General features: G+C 41.2%; 1 protein-coding gene across 2 annotated transcripts; it reads left to right on the top strand.

The window, feature by feature from the left end:
• Positions 1-1,302: 1,302 nt before the first annotated feature.
• On the top strand, positions 1,303-20,229 carry RB195_009334 (uncharacterized protein; the record flags this gene model as incomplete). 2 transcript variants are annotated; one of them, XM_064189848.1, is made up of 10 exons in its annotated part: positions 1,303-1,483; positions 5,780-5,878; positions 8,229-8,352; positions 15,765-15,876; positions 15,959-16,116; positions 17,754-17,876; positions 17,933-18,011; positions 18,075-18,165; positions 19,850-19,974; positions 20,047-20,229. In XM_064189848.1, the coding sequence occupies 10 exons, from the start codon at positions 1,303-1,305 to the stop codon at positions 20,227-20,229; spliced, it is 1,275 nt and encodes a 424-aa protein (XP_064047431.1). The 2 variants fall into 2 exon arrangements, with proteins under 2 accessions (XP_064047431.1, XP_064047430.1); XM_064189847.1 differs by lacking the exon at positions 5,780-5,878 and having other exon boundaries at positions 1,303-1,459.
• Positions 20,230-21,647: the final 1,418 nt, after the last annotated feature.

Here is a 21,647-nt window from a genome sequence, read left to right as displayed (position 1 = left end):
GAAGCGAATGCAAGTTTCCTGGATCAGACAGGAGCTACTTATGCTAGAGATGCCGACAAAGCTAATTCTCTAGCTATGCATTTTGTCATTATCTTTTCTTCAGACTGCAGTGATATCACCCCGAAATTGTTGACGTTGCTTCCGTCCAACAACTGTAGAGTAACTTGTTTTTTCGTCCTTATGATATCTACAAATACCTCGAATCTCTTCGAATCTCTTAAGCCGTCGGTTAGTGAAACGTATGATGGAATCCCACCGATTGTGTGCAAGCAGTGTGCTGCTACTTTATCTTCTCCTCTTGGTCATATCTGTAATATCTCAATAGTTGAAGTTTCCGAGGTATGGAAAATGCCAATTGTCAAAACCATTCCAAAAACCCCAGGTACCAATTTGCTAAACTGTTACCGTCCTATTAGCTTATAAACATCGCCGGTAAAAGTTATGCAAAAAAATAATCATTGATAAACTAACTGGTTAAAGGCAGCATACCACGAATCTGAGGTGATGCAGATTTCAGGTGGAGTATACGTATACGGGTCGTAGGTTATGGAGAGTGGGGTAGTTCAGCTCATCTCTCCCTGCATCACCGTAAACAGCCGCTTCTAGAATGCTGTTTTGTAAGACGCCATCTATTGCAACGCACCATTCCTTGCCCCGCCTCCGCCCTGCGATTCGTCGAAAATCAATTCGGACTGCCCCGATAGGCAGTAAGGGTCGCTACGCGTGCAAAGGTGGCGCGCTGCAATAGAAGGAATCGTACAAAACAGCATTAAGGGCCCGGCTGCTTGCAGTGATTCAGGGAGAGATGAGCGGAACCACCCCCGTCTCCATAATCTGTGACCCCGTATGCGGATACTCTATCTGAAATCCGTACCTCCTCAGATTCGTGGTATGCTACCTTTAAGAATTTCGTCTTATTCTCATTCAAAAACATGGGTTTATCCCAGGAGATACGACTTCTACTAACTTCACTGATAGTGTCTTGACTGGTTACTAGCTCGCAGCCAAAGTAGATCGATAGATATGATATACATTGGTCTGTCAAAAACCTTTGGTAAAGTATTTCACTCAAAACTAATAGCAAAATTCCAGTACCTTGGAATACGGGGCCATATTTTAGAAAGGATGATCTCTTATCTTAACATGATAAGTATGATGTTCGAAGCCGGCCACAAATATTCAGCCAAATTCCATTGCACAAGTGGAGTTTCACGAGGTGGAGCTTTGTCCCATTTCTTGTTTCTTATCTACACAATGAACGTACCAAATATGCTCACAACTTCTTCGCACGTGAGGGTCCAAATGTACGCTGACGAAATCGAGATTTACGGCATCTATTATAATGAGAATCATCACAAAATACGTTCTGCACTTCAGACACCACTAGCTAAAATGTCTGTTTGGGCTTCCGGACGGGATCTTCATATCAAGTACGACAAGTTTCTGGTTATGAATGTAGGTGAAGGGAATGTGGCTCAGCATAGTATGAATGAAGTGGCTCTTAAACCTTGCGAATCCCTAAAAGACGTAAGAATTTGAGCCGATTGTGATCTCAGTATCTCGAAACATATTCATCGAACTGTACGGAAAACATACTCTTTCTTTTCTCGGCTAATCCGGATTGTTCATACCTCTAATCCAATCATTCTTACTCGTTTATAGAAATCGTTCGTTTTACCCCATCTTAAATATGGTTCTCATATTTGGAGCCCTTCAAAGAAGAACCGCATAGCAAGGCTTGAAAAAGTGCGGGGAACTTTACTCGTATGTTGTTCTGAAAAATCCCAGCAGACCTGAAGGTGGCTAGTTCAGTGACCGTCTCAAGAATTTAGGTAGGAGTAGCTTGAGGAAGAGACGTATACACGCTGACTTGATCTTCGGTTTTAAAGCCGCCAGAATCGAAAACAAGTTTTCAAATGAGCCCAGCAAATATTGATGCTTCAGACCTACTAGCGAAATAACTGGTAGTTTTAACTTACATTACGCAAAAATTCAAAATACAAATTTTCCCCTAATGTTCAATAACTTCTTCTATAGAACTGCACGACATCTAGAGCTCTTACCTCGTGATGTTGTTAGAGGCGGACACAGCAGAATATTCAGGATGAAACTGAAGAAATTTAACATATGCCAGTGTTTGAATATTGATTTCCGAGCAATAATTGTCTAAGCGATTGGTAAATAGACCGATTTTAAGCACTCTGGATTGGATGTCATGTTAGGATTCTTCACTTTCTGAAGCAGGAGAACGACCTCTTTTTTGTGCAACCAACACGAAAAAAAAACTGCGTAAGGTTCCACTAACAACAACGTTGCCGATTTTTTGAAAATGTTCTGACTGAAAAAGTGTGTTTTTTTTTCTTCTGGTGCATTGGCTAATGAGAATAAATAAATAAGTAAATAATCAAATAAATAAATTTGACAGCGCTTCTTACTTTTGTCTGTATTTTTAGTTTTGAAAAAAGCCATCAATTATTCTTTAGTCTACCATTTCAGAAACTCGTGGTTTTCTTTGCTACTCAACGAAGAAAACTCTAGTTGCTGTTTTGAATTTTCATTTGTATTTCAAAAATTGGGGGTTCTTAATCTTTGTAAACCACAAGTTAGTTCCTCTTGGTAAATCTTTGTAACATCGTGCAGGTCTTATTTTAAAGGTTCTAACGAAAATTTACGAATCTGATGAAAAAATTAAGAGAGTTGCGTATAGCTAGTTATAAGGGCGTCATTAAAATTTTAGTCCGTTTTGTGGGGCCATACAGTCAAATAGAATCATGTCCAACCTTTCTAATTAATTGTAGAGGGACGGATGAGTGACCATAACAAGAGTATCTAACTATGGAATACTGTTCAGCGAAAAAAGAAATCACGTTTTTTCACCTACCTGTCTTGGAAACATTAAAGTTATTCTTTTTAATGAGAGGATTTTTAAGATGGGCATAGAACTCAATTGGAACATCCGTGCTGGAATTTTGCCAATCAGTGTCTCTGAGATACGAGTATAATAAGTATGAGAGAGAAATTTAATTCATAATTCTTCCAGACAGCGTTTCTGCGAGACTTCTGAAATTCGTTGAGCTAGAGAAACTACACTCGTTGAAAAAACCTATTTCGTTGTCCATAGAGAGGAAATCGGTGCCGACCGTCATGTTTTAGGCTTATGAGACTTACAAAAATTCTTTTGTTTTTTTTCCAGTGTTAGGTAAGAAAAATTTGGGTGCAATGTAGTAGTGTTACGTGTAACATGATAGTATTGTACGATATCCAATCACTGAGCGAATCCCTCTATTTTTGACCTATAACGTTGGATAGTTGGCTCATTCTGCTAGATTGAAATTATTGGTGGATATAGAAAATGTTTAAAAAAAAACTTTAAAAAATAGCAGCAACAAAATAGCAACCGAATGTTTAAAATAATCACATACACAGTGTTAGATTTGAGTTCGATGTTCTCACATTAAACCAACGTTTATCAATGGATAAGATATACTGAAACAAGAGAAAAAAAAAGAAGAATTCGTTCACCGAGGGTCGTGTGGGGCTGGCGGCAAGATTCTTCCTTCGGAGGATTGTCGTGATACCTGTTGGTGCATCATTAGCGTGAGGAGTCGTTGGCGCGGTCTTCAAGTCTTCGAGCCTAAATCTCCCGCAGAAATCGTCCGGCGCACTATATCACAATTACTACAATTCTCACCAATAATAATTCTTCGTACCTTAAAAGTACAAAGAAATAAGAAAGAAGAATAAAAATACAAAAAGTATACAAAAATTACAGCCGAGGAGGACAGCGGAAAATCCTGTCACCAGTTTACCATTAGAACAAATCAATCCAATCAGGGCACATGTTTCCTCGAGTGTGCTACGAACAGACAGATGTAGGTCCTCCACTCCAAAATTGGCAGTGTCTGTTAAGTTTCAAAGGTGTCATAAATTAACTGCGTAGCTAGCCATGAGCTAGATTTTTTCTCTCCTAGATTTCGAGATGAAATATTTACGACTACACTCATACCTTCACTATACAATCAGTCTTCACGCAAGTCCTTTCGTACTAAAGCAGCGACATGTGAAACAAACATATTCGTCTCCAGCAATGTCTTTTCATTGAAAAAAAATAACAACGGGTCTCACTACTTTAACCAAATACAACTTTTTTGATGCAGACCAACTCGCAAAATCCACATCAAGCCCAAAGATGTGTGCAGGGCAAATACTCTTCAACACGAGCGTTTTTCCACTTCCAGCGATTCTCTTCTCTCTCTAGATGTTTTGTCAATCAACTGCCAAAAGCAAGGATTTTTTCGTGTCCGGCCTACATGTTTTTGGAAATTTAAAAAAAAAAAAAAGAAAGAAAAAAAAAGAAAAAAAAAAAAAGAAAATGTTTTTTTAAAAGAAAATTTTAGCCTGCTCGGAATTTTAAAACAACAAACAAACGGAAATAAAATTATTATAGGAAGAAAAAAAAACATAGATTTTTTCCTCGCACTCGTTCAAAAAAAAGAAGAAAATTTATTTGTGTATTTGTCTTATTGTTCAATAGTGGCGAGATTTGGCTCCCTGCGGCGCTACACCACATCGCTTTCAGACCAATTTTGCTGGGCGAACAACGATGGAGAACAGTGGCGCTAGGTGACTCCTATTCGCAGTAGAAGGAACGTGAAGAAAAACTCAAAGCAAATTGCTACAGCTTCAGAAATCATCACATAGTTATCTACAGGCCAAGTCACCCGAGTTCGTGTAAACCTGTAAAAAAACATGTAAGTGACAGTATTCGCTGGTGAAATTGATTGTGTAATGTCTCGTACGAACAAAAATCGTGCGGCATCTCTGTCCCATGGATGCAACCTTAGTTGGAGAAAGGCCATCTATCTTCCTTTTTTGAATAGTTCAGAAGAATGCCAAACCTTTGGGTCAAGTTTTTTGCGCTCTTCGGTGCACGGTCCCATGAACTTGTGAACTTCTGATGATTCGAACGTGAGAAAGTCTTCTCACCACTGCGGATCATCATGATTCCGAGCGATTCATCATTGGTTTCACCGCAATGTTAGAAACCGTGTTACTTCCTCCCCGTGAATGGAGTTTTGCCCTGACGCGAGGTGTCCCAGTTTCGAAGAGATAAGCTTCTGTTCCGAAATGAGCGTTTTCTGAAGTCCTAATCCCCATTCAAGAAATAGGTGCAAGACGACGCATCCAAGCAGAATTTGTGGTCGTGTTTCCAGAACATCAAAAGTGATTGACAACTGAATCCTCTTGTCGTAGAAGAACTTTTTGTCTATCTGACTCAGGCTGTTTTGCAACATCGGTTCCGTGGCAGTGTCGATCTTGGTTGTTGTGATCTTATTGGCTGTTCCTTGTGCGTCCGAAATCTGTAGTCAGGTGACCTCGCAGATCTGTTTCATTGGCTCTTGTGACCCGAATGTGTTGATGGCCAGTTTGAGGGAATTGATGTCCTGCAGGTGGGGATGGGTGGCTAGATCGTTACTAATTAATGTACAATCGGTTCCAGTGTCGAGCATGACATGGACGGTTTTTGGTGAATGAGTCCGTGGTTGTGATTTGGCCCTCGCGGATGGTCCAACGTTTATTGCGACAAGAGAACCATTACATCGATACACGCAGTATATATACGGACAAAGGGACAACAAATTTCAATTTTTGTGAGAGAGGAATGCTACAGACATAACATAGGCCAGACATTTCAACTATGATATTTCTCATAGAGCAATGATTCAATTGAAGAATTTTCTAACATGTGCGAGAAGCGGCATTTGATGGAATTCTATAGTCATTATTCTGCACGGTTACAGAAAGGTTGAGCAGCTGAGCTTGTCCGACCAGGATGCGTACACTGGCGATGCTACGTTGATGGTTGACGAAAACAGCGGTATTTGGAATTATTTCCTGCGGTGGATTTTGTTCATACACGTTGGTGTTCATTCTTGATGTCGCAGGTCGTGTGTTTCTAAGGGGCTTTATTTTGAGCTTGAGGAGCAGCACTCCTCGCTTTGTGTGGCCGTGATGGTTGCTCTCTTCGGTCCCTTTTGAAATGAAAAATCCTCTTTTGTGGAGAATTAGAAAGTAAACCAAAGGTGTAAATTAGGAGTGAAAGACGTTGAACGTGGTGCAAAGCGCTAGCTATTATAAGACGTACGCTGCTGTTCTGAGATCCAACGGAAGCTTTTGGGGTCATCTTTGTGGGCAAAACACTTCACACTTGCTTTGCTTATTTGTTTTTGGTTCTCTCCAAATATATGTGTTTGCCACACTTATATATACCTCGATTAGTGTCATACAAAATTGTACAATGCATTAAATGTCAATTCATGGGATTTTGTCTGGATTAGTAGGATAAATTTTGAGGTGAGGGAATCCGCCAGAAAAGCTAGAGACGGGGTTGTTGGATTGCGGGATCCGGGATGGTTCCGTGCATCTCTCCTTAACTCCCTAATGGTCTTTAAAAACCAGCGTGGGAACCGCTTTGGGTCCTATAAAATACGTTGTAGCGCTTTCCTATGTACACGTTCCGGTGCCCATAACAGCCTATTCTTTGGTTTGCTTGAATTTTAGTCAAGACGGAGCCATGTGACAGCTAGAACAGTATCATGAATTAACTCTCCACGGAGAGTAGGAAATTCTTTGGGGGAAATAAGACAAAGGCCCAACACTGGACTTTATCTCCAGGATGTTGATAACGTGTTTATCTTTGAAAAAGACGAGAACACAGCAAGTTTGGATGGAGGAGAATGTAAGGAACATAGTACGGCGGCTTTAAAGGCATCACCCCACGAATCTGGGGTGGTACGGGTTTCAGGAGGGCAATGCCAATACGGGGTCGTAGATTGTGGGGAAGGGGGTGATCCCGTCCATTTCCCCCTGTATCAGTGGAAACGAACGACCCCGGAGCTGTTCCTCACGACGGCTTCTGTTGCAATGCGCAATCTTTGCGCCGTGCCCCGCCTGCGATTCGTCCGAATGGGTTTTCGACGAATTGCATGTGGGGTGGGGTGCAAAGGTTGCGCATTGCAACAGAAGCCGTTGTAGGTAATTCGCATGATAAAGCTTAACTCGCTATCTTCGTGTGTTGAATTATTGTTTATTTATGCGCCCTCATTTCCCTCTTTGATTACAACACGACGAGGAGAAATAAAGTACGACATGATATTTTATGCACTATCAACAGTGCAATCCAAATCAAACCATCTAGGTGTAAAAATCGTTGAAGTTATATTGAGGCAACCTCAGTTCAGGACAATCCTTTTTGAATTATAAAAAAACAATGGGAAAAGAACGTAATGAAATGGAATTCCTTAGGGCGAGTTTAGCGAAAATAAACAGAGAGCAATTCATCCGAGTTGACAGTAAGCTTTGAATTCAATCATCCACATCCTAATTGCCAGAAGAAGCAGGAAAAATCAGAAATTTGAAGCATTTCTTCCTTCACATTGGCCCATTGACACAAAGATGGTCGGCCTTCACCAGAATCCGGTTAACATAGATCACTTTTGTTTTCTTCTGTAATTTTTTGCAATCAGAATACTATGACAAATATTTCACTATTTTTTCATTCCGAAGCGTGATCTTCTGTAATGTTTATCAAACTTAAGAAGGAAACGTTTTGTGACGTCTTTTCTTACATCATTTCTTTACGCAGCCTTTATTGTGATCGATTCAAATCCGTTAAAAGCATTACGAATATTGCCCTTAATAGCCCGGTCTACTCCCGCTTTATAAATACGGAAAACGCAAAAATCGTAAGAAATGGATTTCGCAGGAATGAAAATCAATGAATGAAACCGAAATTTTTCATTTAATTTTTTCGGATAGCATACTTTAATCTATCTCAGTTGTTAACTAGGATTAGAATTTCGGAAACCAATTATGTCCTGAGCATTATGTCCTTGAGACCTCTTAGACAACAGATTCTATTGAATCCATTTCCGCAGCGCAAACCCGTTTCTTTTCACGTCGGCGTCCGAAAGCATTCACATGATCAAATCCACTGCGCTTCTTATTTCACTATTGTTTCCGACAATTATTTTGGGACAGCAGCTTACCGCCGGAGGTCTTGGTAGGCCAAAGCAAATTTTCTTCTACTAGAGTGTTGCTTTTACCTCCTTTTTTATTTGGACACATAATTTGCATGATTTCAAAGTTTTTTTTTACCTTCATCTGCTTCATGTTTTCCTATTCCCATCCATAATCTTAATATGCACTTTAATATATTCGTTGTTTAGATGACGTACATTTTGGAGGAGAGGGTGAAAAGGAAGGAGACAGTGACGAAGAACATTACGAGAACGACATTATTGTGATAGCGAACAGATTCCCGAAGGATCTTAATTACTTCTGCAATCCTAGGTGAATGTTTGAGTAAATTACGGAACAAATATGACAACTGTTATCTGCTTTCGATCCTAAGGGAAAAAACGAACGGGACAAATTCTTCCTCTCTCCTGAATGTTCGTCAGGATCAAACGTATAGTTGGGGAAAAAACCCTCCAGAAAACGACCTCATCTTATTCTTTCTAGAATAGCCGCTCATATTGCAGTGAAAAATTAGTTGTAATAAATAGAATTGAAGAGAAGAAAAAAAATTGGAACAACAGACGAGGAATGGTTCGATTCACGACGGAATCTCGGTTTTTGCAGGACCGAAAAAAGTTACTGATAAGAACATTTCACCAGCATTTTCCTGAAATTATACGGAAGCACTTTTCTCCGCATGTAGGTGTTATTTTGATGCTATTTTAGCGATAAGCCTAGACTATGATTGGAAATCACTGCTGCACTGGTCGGATTTTCTTAGGTTAAGCAAAAAAAGAATAATATGGACTAAAGAAAACGTGGAGGAGGACGCTGGGTATCGGCTCTTTGTAGAAGAACATTCGCGCTATGAAACCTATTTGAGAAGAAGTTGAGAATTTCAGTTAATTTTTCCTCTTCTGGACTAGGTTTCGAGAAAACGGCAACCGCTTAGAAGGAAGTGATAATGAATTCAAATAGCAAAAACCCTTTTCTACATAAGACTCCGAAACGGATTCATTTTCTAGACTTGAGTTATTGGTCTTTGTTCGAACTCATGCAGATTTTGGCGCGCAGCCGAAAATCTGAAATTTCGCACTTTTGTCGTTGCGAGATTACGGTACCACGGTTGAAATTTCGGTGCCATAAAAGTGCGGCGGTTGCATAAGATGATAATTTTATCGCTAATACCACTTGCAGATGTCTTTTTTTCGATCAATTACAGCATAGAAATTCCTTTTTTGGGTGATAATAACAAAATTTGTCATTGTTGGATGAGAAATGTGCTTTTTAAACTCCTAAACTCAGACATCTCTGTCAGATAGATCCCTTACCATCGCAATAAAAACGACAATACACCAACGTAGCCCATCGGCTGGCAGTGCATCAAAAGCCCTACAGTCGAGTGCGTAATATATTTAAATGGTTGTTATGAAGGAGTGCCGGAGAAATTTTCAAGCTATGACAGAAATGAGATTTGCCTCCTACGACATCATAGTGCTCACTTCGAAGTTACCTCTAGTTACTTCTTCTTTTATATAAAATTACATTATTAGATTTAGTGGTTTTCATAGCGAGTAAAATTATCAGGAGGATCAAAATTTTCATTCAGCAACACCCATTTAGAACACATTGTTTTCCCATTTCATTGTCTCCACGTCTCCTTTTTGTTATTTACGCTGCGCTACATTTACTTCGTTACTTGATGTTTTCTCCTCAAATTGCCGCTAACTGCGGATACCGGATACTTGTTCGTTTTGATTTCTTCTCTCATACTCAATGTTTTCCATTTTATTGGTGTAATTTTTTGAAACAACTCGCTTTAAAGTCATTAAACGGATCTGACACGGTATGGATTTCCGATGGACAAACTCTATACGGAGTCGTGGATTGTGGGATCAGGAGTTGTTCCACTCATCTTTCCCTATTCGTAGTGAAAGAAAACGGCGTGAAAGACTCCATTTTTCACGACGATCCCAGTTGCAACGCTCCACATTTGTGCACGCGCAGCATCCACGTGCGAGCGGTTGAAGATTAATTAGGTCTTCTGAACTTCACATTCGAGGGAAGCGTATGAATAGGCTTCGCAGCTGAGGGGACCGGAACGTATACATAGAGGAGCATTCTAACCTTCCACGTAGGAACTGGAGAACTTCCAAACCTATTCATTGATTTTACTTGAATAGGCTGGTGAAAAGATAATGAATCTTCGACTATTCGCAATTGTGTGCGGCGCATGCCCAACGGTAGTACGCAGCAACTGAAATCGTCGTAAGAATTACGAGGATTATGGAGAAGTGAGCGGAACCACCCCTGAATCTACAACTCCTTCTCTAGGTTTTGCCATTGATTCTTTCACTACGTCAGATTCGTGGTGAGCTGCCTTCAAAGCAAGGCCGCAAGGCTTAATTCAGAACGCATTGTATATTTTACATTCTCTTTTCTGTCTTCGTACTCATGAACCGTTGCATTCATCCTAATCTCTATGTCCATCATTTGTTTACCACTTTCACTAACAAGACCCTCGCCATTTATTCACACACCAATGGTGCACCAAGAGAACAACAAAACAAAACACATTTGTCTGGGTCTAAATATTGAATTAAAAAAACAAAAATCGGCAAGATATTGTCAGTGAAATCTGGCGCAGTCTTTTACGTTGCGGATAACACGTCAAACATTTCGTTCTCCTGCGCCAGAAATTGAAGAATTCTCTTATGATATCTACTCCCCAATCCAGAACGCTTAAAATCGGTCTATTTATCTACAAGTCAGGGTTTAGATCACCATTTTAGAGATATGGTTAAGGAGAAAGGAGCACATTGGGATACTAAGCGATTTACGTGATCAATTCGTAAACAGCCTGCATCGCAACGCCGTTTGAAACGTTCGCATAGAGCGACGTAACGTTAAAAGGCACTACGACGCATTCAAGTTTGAACGTAGTACTGCGAAGTTGTCTGAGAAAGCTGTTGGAATCATTGAGATGGACAGAAACATATCTCAGTAACTGATTTAGGATTCTGTTGAGCAGCCACGAAATTCTATCCGTGAGGCCCTCACTACCACTCGTGATAGTTCTTTTTAAAGGCACATGGGTTATTCAAATTCAATCATTTTTAACGATCATAATAGAGAAACGATAAGGTTTGCACCAACCGGGAGTTGAACCCGGGTCTGTACCGTGGGAGGGTACAATGATACCGCTACACCATTGGTGCTCCACTGTTAGAAGCCCAGCAGGATGTGGTCGAGCATTTTAGTTCGTCCAGAGCTAGAATGGTTCAGAAAAGCTACGAAAGAAAAATCCAACCAACCATTCAAATTCAATGATTTTAAACGACCATAGTGGAGAAACGCAAAAGTTTGCACCAACCGGGAGTTGAACCCGGGTCTGTACCGTGGGAGGGTACAATGATACCGCTACACCATTGGTGCTCCAGTGTAAGCAGCCCAGCAGGATGTGGTCGAGCATTTTAGTTCGTCCAGAGCTAGAATGGTTCAGAAAAGCTACGAAAGAAAAATCCAACCAACCATTCAAATTCAATGATTTTAAACGACCATAGTGGAGAAACGCAAAAGTTTGCACCAACCGGGAGTTGAACCCGGGTCTGTACCGTGGGAGGGTACAATGATACCGCTACACCATTGGTGCTCCAGTGTAAGAGGCCGAGCAGGATGTAGTCGAGCATTTTAGTTCGTCCAGAGCTAGAAAGGTTCAAAAAAGCTACGAAAGAAAAATCCAACCAACCATTCAAATTCAATGATTTTAAACGACCATAGTGGAGAAACGCAAAAGTTTGCACCAACCGGGAGTTGAACCCGGGTCTGTACCGTGGGAGGGTACAATGATACCGCTACACCATTGGTGCTCCAGTGTAAGCAGCCCAGCAGGATGTGGTCGAGCATTTTAGTTCGTTCAAAGGTAGAATGGCTCGCAGAGGCTGTGAAAGAGAAATACACCGAAAAATCAAATACTTAAATTAATGATTTTAAACGACCATAGTGGAGAAACGCAAAAGTTTGCACCAACCGGGAGTTGAACCCGGGTCTGTACCGTGGGAGGGTACAATGATACCGCTACACCATTGGTGCTCCAGTGTAAGAGGCCGAGCAGGATGTAGTCGAGCATTTTAGTTCGTCCAGAGCTAGAAAGGTTCAAAAAAGCTACGAAAGAAAAATCCAACCAACCATTCAAATTCAATGATTTTAAACGACCATAGTGGAGAAACGCAAAAGTTTGCACCAACCGGGAGTTGAACCCGGGTCTGTACCGTGGGAGGGTACAATGATACCGCTACACCATTGGTGCTCCAGTGTAAGCAGCCCAGCAGGATGTGGTCGAGCATTTTAGTTCGTCCAGAGCTAGAATGGTTCAAAAAAGCTACGAAAGAAAAATCCAACCAACCATTCAAATTCAATAATTTTAAACGACCATAGTGGAGAAACGCAAAAGTTTGCACCAACCGGGAGTTGAACCCGGGTCTGTACCGTGGGAGGGTACAATGATACCGCTACACCATTGGTGCTCCAATGTAAGCAGCCCAGCAGGATGTGGTCGAGCATTTTAGTTCGTCCAGAGCTAGAATGGTTCAAAAAAGCTACGAAAGAAAAATCTAACCAACCATTCAAATTCAGAAGTGCGAAAGTTCAACTTTCCTTGAATCTTGGCATAGAGATAGCAACTTGTTGATAGTCGAATTTAAGCAACAGTCAAGATTGTTAACAAAATTTATTACGGCTAACGTTTCGGCGTTGTCGCCTTCGTCAGAGCCTGGAGAAACGTAAGAGCATTTGCACCAACCGGTTGAACGTCTGTATCCGTGGGAGGCTACAATGATGCCGCTACATCCATTGGTGCAACAGTGTAAGCAGCCCAGCTAGGATGTGGTAGCATTTTCTTCAAAGCTAGAATGAACAAAGTTAAAGAAAATACACCGAAAATAAAGCCCAAATCAATGATTTTAAACTACCTTAGTGGAGAACCGCAAAAGTTTGCACCACCGGGAGTTGAACCCGGGTCTGTACCGTGGGAGGGTACAATGATACCGCTACACCATTGGTGCTCCAGTGTAAGCAGCCCAGCAGGTGTGGTCGAGCTTTTAGTTGTCAGCTCCGCTGAAAATACTAAATTCAAATTAATTTTTAAATGGAAAGATGAGTTGATGCGACCCGCATATGACCCGTAGATCAGACCACATAATGTTTAAACGAAACGGTCTTGATAAAGAGCCAGCTCGTTGGTCACGGCTAAGCACTCTTCCTTTCTATTCATTTTTGGACCTTTTGCATTTATCCAAAACGCTTCTAAAGTTCTGCGAGCTATAATTTCGGGTTCGTACGATAGAACTGTGACAGCTACGCAGAAAGGAACGTTTTCATGACATTGTCATTCAAATTCAATAATTTTAGAGGAGAAACGCAAAAGTTTGCACCAACCGGGAGTTGAACCCGGGTCTGTACCGTGGGAGGGTACAATGATACCGCTACACCATTGGTGCTCCAGTGTAAGAGGCCGAGCAGGATGTAGTCGAGCATTTTAGTTCGTCCAGAGCTAAAATGGTTCAAAAAAGCTACGAAAGAAAAATCTAACCAACCATTCAAATCCAATAATTTTTGAGGAGAAACGCAAAAGTTTGCACCAACAGGGACATTATACAGGCTTATACATGCTTATACATACATGTAACAATGCTTCAATGTAACCCTAACAGAATTTGGTCGAACATTTTGTAATCAATACGATGAGGGTGTGTGTGTGTGTGGTGGACGTGGTGTGTGTGGTGTGTGGGACGGGTCCCTCGGCATCGAAGTGGTGCGCCGGCGCAGGATAGTTATAAAATTGAGTGCAACGGGCCCAACAGGGCGTAATTGTTGTGCCATACTGCAATATTTTCCTGCAGTAATTTCGTGTGCATCTCGCAAAAGGTAAATGGAATGTTGGAACGGTTTCATAAACGTGGCCACTGCGCTCGCTGCTTTTCACCTCCTTTTACTCCTCGTGTCTATTTTCTTGCACCTTTGCCTTTGGTAACATGCCTTCTTCAGAAAGTGGAAACACGCATGCAAACGGATGCTTAAATAGTAGCAAGATGTTTATGTGATCTGACGTGGAACGTTATCTTCATCAGTACGTTGATGTCGTTCACGTCATTTTACGCTAAAACATCATTCTGTGATAACTGTTGAGGGAAAACAGGAAGAAAACACATACTTCGGTAGTGCTTTTAAATTGTTATATAGGAACCGAAGGAGGGTTTGAAGCTAAAGTTTGAATATTCTCAAAATGTAGAACTGACGCGTTTATAAAGAAAACTATGAAATCTTACGCCTTTATTCATAATAAAAAAAGAAAGAAGAAGACGTTGCTAGAAAAACAGAATCCTGATTTTACACAATTTTTCGCGTAAATTTATTTTTTAAAAAAAGAAACGAAGATGTTGTTAAAAAAAACGCAATCCTAGTTCTGCAGAAAATGCCTCTGCTATTACTTCTTATTGATAAGTGATGGCGAGCGAAGGGAAAACCAGAGAAAGTCTGAAGTCCTGCTTTTGCCGTACGTTCAGACTGGTTATTTGTAAATGTATGATGTATTTGTAATGCACTATATTTACTTCGTTATTTGATGCTTTGTCCTCAAATTAACAGCTGACTGTGAATAATACTCACTCGTTTTATGACTGACATGACTCAATATTTTCCATTTTCTTGGTGAATTTTTTTGAATTTTTGTTTTATTATTTTTTAAGAACTTGCATTTTCTGCCTCTCATGACCCCTTGCATTTATCCTAATCTCGATGTCCTTCATTTGCTTAGTATTTTACCAAAATAATTCCGGAGCAAAAGATGTGAAATTATGCCAGCAAAATCTTCGAGAAATACTTCACGCCATCTATTTTTCTGGTTTTTTGCATCCCTTCATATGTGTTTATTTCACATCGACTACTCATTTGCCTTTCTCTCCTTGCTTTCTTCTTTTTTCTCCTCTTCTGACAAGCATTAAAACCCCATCCTCCTTCGACTCCTCTTGTGACCCCTTGTTAAAGGCAGCATCCCACGAATCTGAGGCGGTACAGATTTCAGGTGGAGTATTCGTATGCGGGATAGTAGATTATGGAGAGGAGGTGATTCCGTCCATTTCTCCTAACTGCCGTAAAAAAACGGCCTGGAAGATACGGTTTCAGGCGTTCTGGCGCACTATTTCCTACAACGAGTTCGACTTGAGCGCGCCAGCCTTGTGCATGCGCCGCATCTTCCGGATCGGTTTTTACGGCAATTAGGAAGAAATGGAAGGAATCCCCCCGCCCCCTCCATAATCTACTATGCCGTATACGAATACTCCACCTGCCTTGCGCCGCCTCGCAGCACCTTGTAACGAATATCTTCGAAAATCAATTCGGACTGCCCCGATAGGCAGTGAGGGACGCTATGCGTACAGAGGTGGCGCGCTGCGATAGAAGGCATCGCATAAAACAGCACTCAGGGGCCGGCTGCTTACAGTGATTCAGAGAGAGATGAGCGGAACCATCCTGGTCTCCATAATCTACGACCCCGTATATGGATACCCCAACTGAAATCCGTACCACCCCAGATTCGTGGTATGCTGCCTTTAAAAGATTCTCAACGCACGCTTGACCCTGTTCTTATACATGTCAATTTCAAATTTTTTTGATTGAAAAATCTGTATTCCACAAACCGGGATTGATGTTGTTAGGAGAAAGTGTTATGATCATGTTTTTTGTTCCAGAAATGAGTTGATGCGTGATCGGATCTGTTTCGGACAAGTAGATGCTTACGCGTTAGCATGCGCTGACGACACTCCTCCATTACATCTCGTACCATTCTGCCTCGTATTCAAGGTATGCTCTTGTAGATCTTATAATTAGAGATTAAATTGAGTTCCTCTCAGAAAGGAGAAAACGACAAAATTTGCACATTCAGCGACATTGTTCGATGATAAGCTATCCGGATGACGACTGGTGCTCTCGAGAATTTGACCGATACGATGATTTCTGCACAAGAACCAAAATAAATAAATGCAAATCATGTTCATATGATTTAAGCTGCCAATGTGAACCGTACGAGTGTTTATGGAGAAGGTGAGCTAAAATTATGAGATTTGTAATAGATTCGATAGATTGTCACATGTAAAACATGAACGTTTGCCCGTTGATGACCCAGTTCTGCTTCAAAATATAATATCTTAGTTCCTTAATGTCGTTATTTTTCGTCAATGCCATAGGATGAACCGTAGCAATGTGGTGAAACAAATTCATCTATTATATTACCTCTGCCGTCGTGCGGCTTAAAGGCATCACCCACCGAATCTGAGGTGGTACGGATCTCAGGTGGAGTATTCATATACGGGATCGTAGGGTATTGAGAAAAGGGTGATTCCGTTCCTTTCCTTCTAATTGCCGCAAAAAAGTCCCGGAAGATGTGGCGCGTGCACAAGGCTGGCGCGCTCCAGTCGAACTCCCTGTAGAAAATAGCGCGCCGAAACGTCCGAAGCCGTATCTTCCGAGCCGTTTTTTTTACAGCAATTAAGAAGAAATGGGCGGGATCATCCCTCTCTCCATAATTTACGATCCCGTTACGAATACTCCACCGGAAATTCGTACCACTACAGATTCGTGGGGTTATGCCTTTGAAGTATTGAAATGTGTGTTTGCTGTGGAAACATTAAATTAAAAATTCTCAGCACGATGTAGTTCAGATATGGAACACCTCTGTTAAAACTTAGCAATAGAGTTACACTTAGAAGATATTTCCATCACAGCTTCATTTTTGTAGTTCATTGGTCCCAAAACCGCCTCTTTTATCTTGCGGCTTTCTAATTTTTCCGCAAGATGTGGTATTATGGTCGGGTCAAAACGACATGAAGCGGTCGCTGCGGTCGCGAAAGCGGTTGCGCTCGAGGCAGGGCGGTCGAGATAACAGTAGGGATCGAGATGGGACCATAGCGAATTGCAGCAATCTACGGTGGTAACGGGGTCCTCCCTCGATCCTAACCGTTATCTCGACCGATATGCTTCGCCTTCACCGCACATCTTCGAGGGGAAGCCTTACGCAACTGCAGCGTACTTCATGTCGTTTTGACTCTGCTATGCACAAGGTCTACAACTTTGTCTTCCAATCACCAAACAGATATCTTCAGTTCTGCTTGGTTCATTGAAAAATCATGATTTATAAGAAACACATGACATCAAAGCACAGCTTACCTTCCTTTAGAGAGCTTTTTAAATTCTCAACACCATTCTGACCTCTCTATTGCTTTCAAATTTAAACAGGGATTGTCAGACACTTATCACCTCACTGAGGATCCATAATCCTTCCAAAACTTCTATATTTGTACGTGAGAAATCGTATGAAGAGAGTCAATTTGACGCGTTTAATTTTCCACACGAGATCGCAATACGACGCGGGTAGAGGGCTCGCGGCAAGAAAACCGAATCCGCGTCGTTTGGGAGTCAGAACTCGCATTTGTTGCTTTGTGTTGCCGCTCTGTACCCTTCGCCTGTGATGCGACACGGCAAAACTGAAAACGTCTCGATTAATAGGTACACAGAAAAAAGAGAGGCTCCGCATCTACTAGCAGTCTTAAAGTGTCTTGAAGTGACAGGAAAATTTCTCCGTGAACTTGAATGTAACAGAGAAAATTTTAGGGACCGTGAACCGATAAGAGCTTCTCCACTCTCAAATAAACCACTGAGCTGTCACACATTTTCTATTCCAGAGGTGGATATAACACAGCCATATGGTGTCAAAGATACGAGCTGTTCTGCAATGAAAAAGAACGTCGGAATAAGGCGAACGAGCTGATAGCTTTGATGCAGGATGCCGTAAGAATCCACTATAGGTTCCTATTTTCGTTTATATTTTAACACTTGCACATTTTCAAAGTTTTCTGCTCAGGTGTATGCATTTATTCAATCTACCCAAAGTGATCTGCGATCCATTTCGAAGACAATTTGATTATGAAAGGTGCACTAAGGTGGAGTCGTCACTATAAATTCCTATATGGTATAATTTTCACATCTAGCATAAGAATATTTAGTTCCTGTTTGACTGCGAGTTGATATCTGAGTGGGGTAGCGAGGAGGAATCAGGTGAAAAAGAAACTGCTGCCGAGAAGGTGACTGGCGAAGGTGAGCCAGCTCTAATTCCTTTCGTTGAACCATGCGATACTTCTTGTTCAGGATTTGTTGAGGAAAAAAAAAACGGTTTTGCTTCTGAAATGCTGTCACGGCATTCTCTTCATGGTCCTCAATATAACTCTTATCCTAACGTATTATTAACCCAAAGCCCATCTATTCGTAAAGAAGGAGGAAAGTGGTGGTCATCTCTCCGACTTTGGTCCCTTCGTTTCCGTCTCCCACGTGAAACTACGTCCAACCACGTGTAACGCACGCGAGGGAACGCGCGTACATGTGCTTTCCTCTCTTGAAAAAAGTAGTAGCAGGTGGCGGGCGCCAACGAAAAAAAATTACGGTCGGACTAGAACCACCAGGACTGTTGATTAAATTCATCACCCCACGAATCTGAGGTGGTACGGATTTCAGGTGGAGTATTCGTATACAGGATGGGAGATTATGGAGAGGGGGTGATTCCCTTCATTTCTTCATAATTGCCGTAAAAAAACGGCCCGGAAGATGCGGCGCCGCACAAGGCTGGCGCGCTCCAATCCAACTCCTTGTAGAAAATAATGCGCCGGAACGCTCGAAGCCGTATCTTCCGGCCCGTTTTCTACGGCAATTAGGAAGAAATGAACGGAATCACCCTCCTCCCCATAATCTACAACCCCGTATACGAATACTCCACCGGAAACTCGTACCACTACAGATTCGTGGGGCGATGCCTTTAATGCTATAGTCGTGTCAAAACGACATGAAGCACGGTGCAATTGCGTAAGCGGCTCCGGTCGAAGCGGCACGATGTAGAGAGCGGTTGGAACCGAGGTGGGAACCATCGCGAAGTGTAGTGATGGGTGGCCCCAGCAAGAATTCCACTACTATCCTAGCAGCTATGCTGCATCGCGCTGCTTCCAGCGCAGCCGCTTGCGCAACTACACCGTGCTTTATGTCCTTTTGATCCTACTGTACATACACAACCATTCCAAAAAGTCTCGCGATCTGCGTTCCATTGAAATGCGTCTGTGTTACGCGACTCTTCTTCAAAACACGACACTTTCCTCTTGTACTCGCAACCATACGCACTGGTAGAAACCATTTCATACGTGTGTAGTGTGTTTCACGTAAAAATCACGCATTATCATGGAAAAAATACGACTGGAAACGGTTCAACTTTATACTTTACTGCTTACGCTATACTGCATCAAAAACCAGATGTTTTGGCTGAACTGAGCTATGAAGCAACAGAAGGAAGATAGGATGGTTGGTCTCGTCTAAATCTTTCTGTTTCTTTTTTCAAAATCTCTTTCGTTGAAATTATTGACCCTTGAAAATTGTGGAATTTTAACCATCGTAGTTTTTGGATAACCAGTATCCTGCCTCTTCGCGAAATGTCTTCTCTTTGTTTTATTCGTTGTATAACGACCAACATATAAATAACATAACTGCCGAACAAATAATGTTTACCTGAAAAACTCAGTCATCGTTTAACAGCGACATTGAGTTCGCATATCTTAGAACGAAATTTGAGTTGACCTGATTTTTGCGGCTACAACAGCACTAAAACTTACTTAAAGATGTAGAATGAAGGGTTTAGAAGTGTCAAGGTCAAAAAAAGTGAAACAGTTGAGTTGCTATTGATGGTGCGGTTTTTTCTTCTTTGAAATCATTTTTTTTTCTGAAATGATCGATCATCTATTAGGTGAAGGTCCCAAAAAGACGCTGAAGCCAACTGCTGAAGATGCCAAATTAGCCGCAAAGATCGCCGAAGAAGAAATGGCTCTGGAGCGTCTGCTGAAAGAAAAGGAAAAAGAAAGTAAAGGAAAGGTAATGCATTCATAACAACAGAAACGTTCTTCGAAATTATACCTGAGTTTTTTCCCATCGTTTGATTTTCAGGGAGAACAAAAGACTGTGTCAGCTGTTATGTCTTCGGTTGCATCAAATATCACTTTAGTCACTTCACCGCCTTCAAATTCGTCCACGGTAACGACAACAACGGAGAGAATGGACCCGAAAACAAAATCTGCTATTGTTGACAATCCTTTTTCCGCAGTTAAGCTCCCGGAAATAAAGCCTTAATATTCTGGAATGTTTTAGGAATCTATCTATGAGTCTAAAATGGTTACACAATTTTCCTTCATTCGGCAATTCAATGCTTTATTAATCGAGAACCAATAGCTAAGCATTTGTTTGGCGAAAAGAAAGCATCAGCTGACGGTTACGTGACGATTTCTCGAAAAATCCCCCCGAAAGATGAAGTGAAACGCTCAACCGGCTGCGGAATGCATGAGTTATGTTACGCTTTGAACATTTTTCACCGCTGCATCATTTCGCGGCTCCCTGGGCGCTTATTAGTAGAATTTTTATTAGAACTATCGCTGAATTCCTGGAACATCACTGAGGTTTTTTTCAAATAAAAACCCCAAATTTCGGAACATCGTTACTATTCCTCTAAAGGGTCAATATCTTTAACAGCTCTATAGTTATTTCTCAGTCATTCACTTTTTAATCCATCATCAAATTTTTTAATCTGAATGTCATAAGTCATTTTCGTCGTTGGCGTATCCATTCAGAATTCTTCACTGCTTTATACTTGCTCTTTGTGTCTCTAAGTACTATCAAATTGGCCAAAAAAATCAACAGAATCTTATTCTTATCTTGTAATCACTCATACATGAAACACGACATTATCCACGAAAATAGAAGAGTAAACACCATCTCTGTTTTTTATACACGACACAATTGCGGTTCGATTCATTTTCGGCCCGCTTTTTATGCTCTTGCACTTCGTACGCATTAAAATTCTAAAAATCGCTGGCGTATCAATCCACTTGGGATGCGCCAATGCGTTTTAGTGCAATTCGTATTCGGTGAGGTTTTGGAACGCGTGTTGGCCCACTGGAACAATGACTTGCGGAGGCTAGCCTATAAACGAAGTCAGTGCTTTTATCCTCTCATACAACTCTGTTACCAATTTATCGACGGCGAAGAACAGCTTGGTTAGCACCAGAGAGGTTTCGAACCATGCAGCCGCAGCGGTTCTCTAACCGACTGCGTCTCACCCCACGCATGTAGGAGGGAAATAAAAGTCTCGACATACGTTTAGCAGTCAAAGATTGTCAAGATGTATGAAAACCGTTAAATTTTCTTCATCTAAATAATTTTTTGTTAACTGAACTTTTCAGTTTAATTTTGAAGTTTTGAATAATTCTATGGATTATGTATGTATGTATTTGAAATCCTATGTATTTGAAAGATTTCTAAATGAAGTAGCATATTACATTTCCATTTTTTTTTTCACTATAGGTCTTTTTCAACAACCTCGGTTAGGACTGGACGTGAAAAAGCAATTCACAGCAGTGTCACTTTTCAGATTGAGTAAGGAAACGGGAGAAAAACTAGAAGCATTCAAAAGAAATTATTTTTGGACTCATCCTGAACTCATCCTTCCTTTTTCAAAAAAGATCTCTCCTGTCTCCCGTAGCGAACACGTGGCG

Source organism: Necator americanus, chromosome III (assembly GCF_031761385.1).
Source record: "Necator americanus strain Aroian chromosome III, whole genome shotgun sequence".
Classification (NCBI taxonomy): Eukaryota; Metazoa; Nematoda; class Chromadorea; order Rhabditida; family Ancylostomatidae; genus Necator; species Necator americanus.
This window is presented reverse-complemented; position numbering and strand designations above follow the sequence as displayed.